Raw genomic sequence first — 10,692 nt, forward strand, 5'->3', positions numbered from 1 at the left:
GATTACCACCACAGCATAACTCAGCACCACAACAGTTGCACTTTTCCCAACAACGTCATCACTGATGTCCACCAATGCAACACGCAGCAATACCACTTTATCATTCTGCACCCACACAGTACAATTAAGCAACAACACAGCATCACTCTGCACCCCCACATCTGTATTTCGCACACCAACAGTGTCATTCATACATACAACTGCAGTACTGATGATTGTTGTGTGTGTATGCCTGGTGAAAGCATCCATTGATAGCTGTTGGTGTGTGTGCCTGTTAAAAGCGTACATGTTTTTATTGTATGACCTTTGTCTGCTGAGTAATGCTGTAGTGGTGATGAGTGGTGCTGTGGTGGTAAGTGTTTGTGTGTTGTTGTAGTGTGACAGTGTGTTGAGGGTGAGTGAGGGTGAGGTGTTGAGGGGGAGTGAGGGTGAGGTGTTGAGGGTGAGTGAGGGTGAGTGAGGGTGAGGTGTTGAGGGTGAGTGAGGGTGAGTGAGGGGTTGAGGGTGAGTGAGGGTGAGGGTGAGGGGCTGAGGGTGAGTGAGGGTGAGGCGTTGAGGGTGAGTGAGGGTGAGGGGTTGAGGGTTATTGAGGATGAGTGAGGGTGAGTGAGGGGTTGAGGGTGAGGGGTTGAGGGTGAGTGAGGGTGAGGTGTTGAGGGTGAGGTGTTGAGGGTGAGTGAGGGTGGGTGAGCGTGAAGGTGAGTGAGGGCTTGAGGGTGAGGTGTTGAGGGTGAGTGAGGGTGAGGTGTTGAGGGTGATTGAGGATGAGTGAGAGTGAGGGTGAGTGAGGGGTTGAGGATGAGGTGTTGAGGGTGAGTGAGGGTGAGGTGTTGAGGGTGAGGTGTTGAGGGTGAGTGAGGGTGGGTGAGCGTGAGGGTGAGTGAGGGCTTGAGGGTGAGGTGTTGAGGGTGAGTGAGGGTGAGGGGTTGAGGGAGAGTGAGGGTGAGGGGTTGAGGGTGAGTGAGTGTGATTGAGGGTGAGTGAGGGTGAGGGGTTGAGGGTGAGTGAGGGTGAGTGAGGGTGTGATTGGCATATGTGAGTGTTTTGCATGTGTTAATGTTTATTGTAATGTAATGTGTGTTTGTGTTTTTGTATGTTGTTGTTGTTGAATGATGCTGTTATGGTGGTGTAGAGTGATGTTGGTGTGTTGCTGAGTGATGTTAGTGTGGTGCTTAGTAATGCTGTTGTTGCGATGTGTTGTTCTGTGCTGATGATGAGTGGTGCTGTGTTGGTGTTCAATGATTACCACCACAGTATAACTCAGCACCACAACAGTTGCACTTCTCCCAACAACGTCATCACTGATGTCCACCAATGCAACACGCAGCAATACCACCTCATCATTCAGCACCCCCACAGTAACATTGAGCAACAACACAGCATCACTCTGCACCAGCACAGGCGTATTTAGCACACCAACAGTCTCATTCATACATACTACTGCAGTGCGTGCAAGCTACAGAGTGTGTGTATTTTGTATTTTTTTCTTTATGTGAGATGGATTGGCTGAATGTTGTATGTGGGTGTGACTATGTTGTATGAATTGAGTGTATTAGTAGTTATAATTTCCCTTCTGTTGTGAAAAAAATACCATAGAGGTTTATAATTTGTATTCCACACCTTTTTATTTTTGTAAAACACACAAATATTTATTTTTTAACTTTGTACAAAAATATGATAGCCTGCCAACATGCGAATTTTAGTCTGAACATATGTCATCGTCTTTTTCTTTAAGAATATTTATGATTTTTCCATTACAAAAGAGCACCTCAAAAGTTTGCGGCAAAAAATGTACTAGGGCATCTCCGATGTTGTCAACTTCATCATCTAACATAAACCATTTAAGTAGTATCTCATTGTCTATGGGCATTGATTGATATTCCTCTGTGTTTGTCACCCTAATTGTGATAATACTAGTTTCATCTTCGGTGCTTTCGACGCCATAAATTTGAATGTCCATCTTTTCCTGTGGTGGGGCTGTTACCTGTTGAGAGAAAACAAATGCAACAATTAGTTAGTACATTTTTATACTTTATGTTTTGTGTAAGGCCCAGAGTGGGTGAAAGGGACAGAGTTGGTGAAAGGGACAGAGTGGGTGAAAGGGACAGAGTGGGTGAAAGGCTCAGAGTGGGTGATAGGGCCAGAGTGGGTGATAGGGCCAGAGTGGGTGATAGGGCCAGAGTGGGTGATAGGGCCAGAGTGGGTGAAAGGGCCAGAGTAGGTGAAAGGGCCAGAGTGGGTGAAAGAGCCAGAGTGGGTGAAAGGGCCAGAGTGGGTGAAAGGTCCAGAGTGAAAGGCTCAGAGAGGGTGAAAGGGCCAGAGTGGGTGAAAAGTCCAGAGTGAAAGGCCCAGAGTGGGTGCAAGGCCCAGAGTGGGTGAAAGGGCCAGAGTGGGTGAAAGGGCCAGAGTGGGTGAAAGGGCCAGAGTGGGTGAAAGGGCCAGAGTGGGTGAAAGGGCCAGAGTGGGTGAAAGAGCCAGAGTGGGTGAAAGGGCCAGAGTGGGTGAAAGGGCAAGAGTGGGTGAAAGGGCCAGAGTGGGTGAAAGGGCCAGAGTGGGTGATAGGGCCAGAGTGGGTGATAGGGCCAGAGTGGGTGAAAGGCCCAGAGTGGGTGAAAGGCCCAGAGTGGGTGAAAGGCCCAGAGTGGGTGAAAGGCCCAGAGTGGGTGAAAGGGCCAGAGTGGGTGAAAGGGCCATAGTGGGTGATAGGGCCAGAGTTGTTGAAAGGGCCAGAGTTGGTAAAAGGGCCAGAGTGGGTGAAAGGGCCAGAGTGGGTAAAAGGGCCAGAGTGGGTGAAAGGGCCAGAGTGGGTGAAAGGGCCAGAGTGGGTGAAAGGGCCCGAGTGGGTGAAAGGGCCAGAGTGGGTGAAAGGGCCCGAGTGGGTGAAAGGGCCCGAGTGGGTGAAAGGGCCCGAGTGGGTGAAAGGACCCGAGTGGGTGAAAGGGCCCAGAGTGGGTGCAAGGGCCAGAGTGGGTGCAAGGGCCAGAGTGGGTGCAAGGGCCAGAGTGGGTGCAAGGGCCAGAGTGGGTGCAAGGGCCAGAGTGGGTGAAAGGCCCAGAGTGGCTGAAAGAGAAATTCCCAAAATGTTTAGTTTGTTGTGCTTACCTCCATTTTGCTATGGCGCGTTGTATTCAAAATTTTCTGTGCATTGAATTCATGGACAGTTACGTGAGTGAGGGTAACATATTCTCCAAGATGTATTTTAAATAGTGATGCTTCTCTCCACAGTGTCACTTTTATATCATCTGTTGCATCTTTTAAAGTAATCGATTTCAGTGGGGTATCTTGCCCATTGATAAAGACAGTCTTTGCGTCCTCTTCCTACACAAAAAGTAAGCATTGTATTAAATAGTGACTGTAAAAACACATAGTACTAGTGCGTTGTATGAATGGCAATATAATCTACCATATTTAAGGACCCAAATGAACATCCTTTTCTAAAAGATTGCATAATTTATTTCTAAAAATGGCTTTGTACTTGTACATACTTCCGGCACATATTGTCCCTGAAACAGTCATAAGACTTTTTAGACTTGCAATTTTAAAAACAAACAAATAAAAAAGATATGTTATTTACAATACCAATAAGTCCAACTTTTCTAATGCGAGACCTATTGCATTGCTAATGTTTTTTTTTAGTTGACATGATGACATGTTTGCGTCCATACTTACGGCAATTATTGTCCCTGAAACGGTCATAAGACTTTTTAGACTTGCACGTTTTATTTCCTTAATGGGAGAAGCCGATGGTGCAGGCGGATGCAAAATGTTCTTTGCTTGTTGGATCAGGCCCTCCTCAATGTTCATAGCGGGAAATTTTGTTACTTTAGTTTGCTTAGTAATTAAAATTGTTTTGTTTTTGATGATAAAGTTGCGTATTAGTAGTCCACAGTTACTTTTAGTTTGCTCATATAAATTTTCTTGATAGCAAGTACATTTCATGGTTCCAGTTTTATCTGCTAGAGCCAAATGAAATAGAATTTTCTGTTCTTGTTTTGCATTTTTGTAAGTAGTTTTTCCAGAGCAGTTGATGACATTAACTCGTATGGGTTTCTGATATGGTTTGTTGTCATCGGTATTAATGTTCATGATTTCTTCAATAGACATCATCTAAAATAGAAAATGTGTTATAACATGTTAAATACAAACCCATATTGCTTTATGATCACTGTAATAGCATTCTAAAGTACCATAGTTGTGTAGTTGTTCATTTGTATATATATGATCTAAAATGGATTCGTAGTTAGTTGTGTAACTGTTAATGAGTTGTTGACATTGTAATTTTGCTGCAAAGAATCCAAGTAATTGCTTGGTGTTTGCATTTTGTTGAGATACATCCACATTGAAATCCCCTATAATGATCAATTTGTGTGTGGGGTAAAAATCCGTAATATTTGTGATAAAATCCAAAAGAGAAGTTATACTTTTTTGGGGTGGTTTGTATAAAATAATAATAAGGTAATCCGTGTTATAAATATGTAGAGTAAAATGTAAAATGTCTATCCCTTCATGTGTCTCATAAATAGGCAATATAAATAAATCTTTTTTGTAGTACATAATCATTCCATGGTTTGTGTTGTATGTATGAAATTTATCAAATATAATGTGATGGTATTGTTCTATCGTAAAATCAGTAGCTGTAGCCTTTCTTGTAGTGTTGATCTCAGTTAAGCAAATAATGTCTGCTTCTAATATATTCCTATCCGCTATCATAGATGTAAAATTTTTCTGTAGTGATCTTATATTGTGTGCAATGATATTGAAATGTGCACTGTATGTATGTAACTGTGGGATATGTATTTCAAGTGGCATTTCTGTCCGTAATCTGTGCATTTCCTCATTAACTTGTGGATGTACTAAAATTTTACCTTCATCAAAATTGTGTACATATACATTTTGTATTGATTTTGCCCTGCTAATAGCAACATAATGCAAATGATGAATCTTGCTGTTATTAAAGTGTATATAAAGTGGTTCGAGAGTTGCACCTTGTGTGCGATGTATAGTGCGTGCTGATGCTTGGCGTAAAGGAAATTGCTTCCGTATAATGGTAATAAATTTCTTAGTGTATTGAAAATGTCTAGCTATAGCATGTATTGGTGTCCATGTATTTTGTATTTGTGAATGATATAAGTGTTTATATTGTTGTCTGGTTGTTTGTCCTATACTCTGATTGTCAAATAACAACCAAACAATAATAGGTGTATTGTTAATCAATTCAACTAATTGTACCACACCAGTTGCGCCATTTGTTAAACCATCATTGACATCCACATTGCAACTTAAATCATAACGAAGTTGTAAGGCAATGTGTAATGTATGTGAAAGGCCCATTGTTTTCTGTGGATCTTTGGGCAGTTGCTTAAGAATAGTTTTTTTCACATTTTCAGACAAATCAGAACTGACGGTATCGCTTGCTACTGTTATGTAGACTGGATAATCTTTGCAATGTTTTTCCAAAACCTTTTTGTTAATTTCATTAACTTCTGTATTAGTTGACATGATATATGGAATTGTTTCTAATAAACTCTCATCAGGTTGTATTTCCCTTTGCTTAATTTGTGAAATATCTTCTTCAGTATGCTTGCCTTCTCTCAACCGGTTTAGTAATTGAGCAAATTGAAGATCTTCTTTTTGGCGCATAATTTTTGTTAATTCAAAAATTTTAAAATGTTCTTTCCATAAGTTAGCACTTAAAGGACCATACAACTGTGTAGAATCCTGAAAAATGTATCTGTCAAATACAGGTTTTAATTGGTAAAAGTGACCAATGGCTAAAATTGAAATTCCTCCAAATAGTTCATTAGATGATTTTATTTCTTGAAGCCTGTTATGTATAAAATGTAACATATTGTGTCCTACCATTGAAATTTCATCAATAATAACAACTCTAACATGCATCATTTCCATTTGTAGAGCAGTTCTATGTTCATGACTCAGTTGTTTATAAGTCAAACTTTGGGACACAGGTATTTTGAAAGTGCTATGCAGTGTTTTGCCATTAATATTATGGGCAGCCTTTCCTGTTGGAGCAGTAAGTAAGATATAAACATTATCAGGATTTTCACCTGCCTTAGTGTTATAGTACCGTAGTAAAGTTTGATATAGTGCAGATATTACAAAACTTTTCCCAACACCAGCCCCTCCGGTGCAAAAAGTATAGCATGGAGTGCTTGTAGTTTTAAACCAATGCAAGTGATGGTAAACAAATTTAAGTTGTTCTTCCGTTAAGTTTTGCATAAGTTGTTGGTATTTATCATTGGGTAAAATAACGTTAGTTGAGCTTTGTTCTTCGGTTGTAGTTCTCATTCCTAAATCTAGAGCCAAATCATATCTATTATTATTTTCAGGATTTTGGTCTTCTGTCTGTATATTAACAGTTGGTGATAGAGGAGGTGAAATTACATTTTCATGACACTGTTCATGAATAATGTTAGTAACTTCACCATGCTGTTTGTTATAGATTTTTAGTTGTGTGTCAACAAATGTTTTAACTTCCAGATACCTATCATAGTAAGTTTCCTTGTTGATTAGTATTTTCTGTTCTTCCCTCCATGGATAGTGAAACATTAATATTTCTCTATAATACTCTTCTGGTTCATTATTTTTGCTAAATCTGCAAAAGCGTATTATTTGTCCTTGTCTGCGCTTATTTAAAGCATAATCATAATTCTGTTGCTGTTGTTCTTTATTTCCGTTACTACATTCTATTTCTAATTCTTCCTCATCTGAGCTGTAAAAGTTTTGTTCTGCAAGTAAATCTTCGCAATCATTGATTTCTCTCCCATGTGTTTTTTTCTTCACATAGTTGAAATTAGCAGCATAGTCTGCTAACGTGCACATCTCTAATGATTGTGGCCGTTTGCAGTACTTGATAATAATATTTTCACATTGAATGTCAGTTGAATTTTCTGGCAAATTATTAATCGTTTCGATATCACGCATTAAATAAGTTCTTTTCTCTGGACGGCTAGTATTAATAAATACAAATGATCGTGAGCTTTTCCGTAATGGTATTTGAAGAATTAGATATGCTGCTTCTTGAGCACTAATTTCTGTGCAGTTGAGGAATTTGTTTCCTATGTGTTTAAGTTGATCTTTGATATTACTATTGCTTGTTACCTCTTTAGCAGCTTGCGCTAGAAGTTTGCTAATTCCTCTTTGCGATTTACTGATATATGAGATAATGTAGACAGCACAAGCATAAGGGTCCAGTATAAACTGCAAGTCTATGTTTGCTCGCCAAGCTTCTAAAAGAGTACTATTGTAGTTATTGATGAAGCATTCGCCTGGTGTTCTTTTCAAAAAAATAGTTGTTTTTTGTAAGCTAGTTTGTATTGAAGTAATATATTCTTTATCATCCATTTTTATGAAGTCTAAAAATTCCTCAAAAGAAAGTGTATTAAAAGTAGTATTATTCATAGCTTCATGTATTATTTTAATATTATCTTCCCATTGCTTATTTGTCTCCTCAAGTGTTAATGGCTCTAATATGAGCGTTCTTGACATTGGATATTTTGGATATTGATATTTGCATGTCCGTTGCTGTTTACGTCTGCAATTTTTTGTGTGACCATGCCTTTGTAGATTTATTAACGGTTGTAAAACAGGGTTCTCAGACTTATGACAAGTGATATATTTGTCAATGAAGCTATTGACTTCTTCCACTGGTGAAACACCATACAGTGGTGCTTTGTTTACCCAGAGTAATGCATGTATATGTGGAGAACCTCTTTGTTGGAATTCGACTCTGTAAAAGTAGTCTACTATTTCCCCAATTGGATTAGTGCCATTCAGCAAAACACAATTAAAGAATGTCCTAACTTGATAGTCAAACTGTCTTGCACATGTTATTGGATCTTCTTGTATTAATTTACTTTTAGTTTCCCAAGACATGTTTAAGAATTCTTCCTCTGTACATTCCTTTAAGTTTCTAACTCTCAATAGTATATTTATTAAATGGTGCCATTTTGTTTCGGCAGCAGATAAAGTCAAAAAGAAAGTGGGTATGCCAAGTTGCCTTATCATTGCAAAAATATCTTTTTTGCAACCTTCCCAATATGGAGGTGAACTGCGTATAGTTTTTAATACTGTGTAACCCTCATTAAACTGTAAAACATTGCCAATATTATATTTAATGTCTTTAGCAGTTATTTTATTCCCATCTGTAAAATGTTTCCTGATGGAAATGTTGATTTTACCCTGGATCTGCTTAATATGTAATTTCTTCAGTTTAAAAAAAACATTAGTAATAGATTTAGCGACTCTTCTATCATAACTCCTTAACTCAGCTTGGCAAATAGTACTATAATGTACCGGTATGTGTCTTTCCTTATTGTTAGGCCTTCGTTCACCACAAAAAATAGTAGGGAAAGCCAAAAACTCTGAATCTTTATCCTCATATAAACCTCTTGGCGTGTTATGTTCAGCTGGAGCTAAACTTAACACATTCACCGAATTACTAGTAATTGTTTCATTTGTTAACATAGTATCCAAATTCCCAGCTTCTATGTTGTCTGAACTATCAGATGAATTGTTTGTCTCCGAAGTCTCATTGTGAGATTCTATTTCTGGAGGTATATACTCCCAGTCAGGATTAATAGTAACACCATATTCATTAAACATTGTACTATTTTTAGCTAGCCATGTAGCTGCCTTTTTTACTGTATTTGGTCTAATATTCTCATAATGTGTATATGATTTATAGACTAATTTCCTTTTTAATTTTACTGGGATTGTCATGGCGTCATTAATTTGCCTTGGTAAAATAGTAACAGTTGTCATAATATCTGCAGGTACATTAACTACTGCACCTGATAATGATTTTTGAAAACCGCGTGGCAGAGTCCGAATTTGTAAGAATGGTATCCTAGGTGAAGCTAATCTTTCTTCTAAATCATATAACTCTAATTCAACTGGTACATTTGGGAACCCCATGCCATTTACAATAGAACATGGTGGTATTTTATTTTTGCGAATGTAATAATAGCAAGTCCTACAAATAAAATTTGTTTTCTTGTTACTAATGTTACACTTTTTGAAAATTTCGGATTGGCTAAGACTGCGTATATTTTTCACCGTTTGTTTATGCCACAATTGATTGCAAAGAGTACAAATGTATTCCGGGCCATGCAATATTTCACGGTGGAATTTGCGAATGATTGTATGGATTTGTTTACCTCGTTTCTGGCTTTGGCCCTGCGTTAATCTTGGTCTGTTTTTATCAATACCAATTAGTTGACTGTTGGTAATGTCTTCAGCTGCATTAACTTTTTTTCTTTGTACAACTTTAGTTGGACATGTACTTGAATCCCTTTTTCTTTTCAGAGACTGTTTATTTGTTCCCTGTATAGATTTACTATTCCCTGGTAATTGTGCTAAATGATTATTATTTCTATTCCCTCCCTTACTTTGATTCTGTAAATCATCTGAAGACATTGTTGTTGATGTTATAGTCTGATTAGGAGTACATTCAGTAGTATGTACCCAAATTTTTCTTTCTTGCGGTAGGTGACTATTTTTCTTGTGCACTGTAAGTGCTTTTGTAAATGATTTCCTCTTAATGACTTTTATATCTATTGGTGTTAATTCAAATTGGACACATTGCTCAGCCTGATGTGTAAAGTTATATGCTAGTTTCACAACATATTGAATCAGCCCTTCAAAAGAATGAAATGCAATTGTAACACATGTTCCGTTTGAATGAGGCATGCCTTCATGGTCCCTACTATGTGAATCAAATACAAAGTATGATTGCATATGTTTGAAAATAGCTATAACATAAACATTCATACAAAGTATAACACCACAGTGCTTATTAAGAGTAACATTTAATGCTGTGCTAATATCTGGGTAGGCTTTATCAAAACGTTTAAGGACATCACCGTAGTAAGCGTTCCGTAGCAAAAGTGAATATATCTCTTGATTGTGGTCTATATACCTTGGCAGGTCATCTGGATGCATAAGTGTTTCTTTGTTAATAGAATGCATTTGTAGATATAAAGCATCCCCACGGTCCATTATATAATGCAGATCATTAGAGTTCCAAGTAGTTACTGGCTTGCATAAATTGTGCAAGACAGCAAAAACACTATTTGGTAAGCGTTGCTTACCTTGTGATTTGCTATTAAATTTGCTATTCCCTTGATGGTAACTTGCTTTCAAGCATCTCTGCATCCTATATGTTATACTAAAATGTTCTTAGCAACAAATGTAAATTAATAACCTTTCCCAAGTACCTAATTTTTTGGGGGACTGTAAGGTATGAACTTTTGACAATTTTTCCTCTAACTGGCAAAGTAGTATTTACCTTAACTTGTGTTTCTTTTATTGTTGTTTTAATAATCTGAAAGGAGAAACAAAAAATTATGGTTATAATATATCTTTTCTAATTTTTCCCGTAAAGGCCACATTAGCATGTAAATGGTCTTTTAAAGACCTGTTAAGAGCTCTAGTGCTGCTGTGAGTGTGTGCGCCACGGCTGGCACACAGGCAGGGTGAGATGATAGAGGGAGAGAGAGGGAGTGGGAGAAAAAGGGAGGGGGAGGGGGACGGAGAGGGAGTGAGTGTGTGCGTGAAAAGTTAATACTGAGAGACATAAAAAAAGGTGTGTGTGTGTCATCTTGTAACTTGGACTGGTTACTGTGTTGCATTGAATCTGAGAATGAATGGGGTGTGCGTGTAATATTGAAAGTG

General features: G+C 38.3%; 1 protein-coding gene across 1 annotated transcript; it reads right to left on the bottom strand.

Moving 5' to 3' along the window:
• Nucleotides 1-1,699: 1,699 nt before the first annotated feature.
• Nucleotides 1,700-4,107, bottom strand: LOC147663008 (uncharacterized). Its single transcript, XM_086950736.1, has 3 exons — nucleotides 3,670-4,107; nucleotides 3,103-3,318; nucleotides 1,700-1,984 (listed from the first exon to the last, which is right to left on the bottom strand). The coding sequence occupies exons 1-3, from the start codon at nucleotides 4,105-4,107 to the stop codon at nucleotides 1,700-1,702; spliced, it is 939 nt and encodes a 312-aa protein (XP_086806862.1).
• Between the last annotated feature and the right edge of the window lie 6,585 nt (nucleotides 4,108-10,692).

Source organism: Lissotriton vulgaris, unplaced genomic scaffold (genome assembly GCF_964263255.1).
Source record: "Lissotriton vulgaris unplaced genomic scaffold, aLisVul1.2 SCAFFOLD_10999, whole genome shotgun sequence".
NCBI lineage: Eukaryota > Metazoa > Chordata > Amphibia > Caudata > Salamandridae > Lissotriton > Lissotriton vulgaris.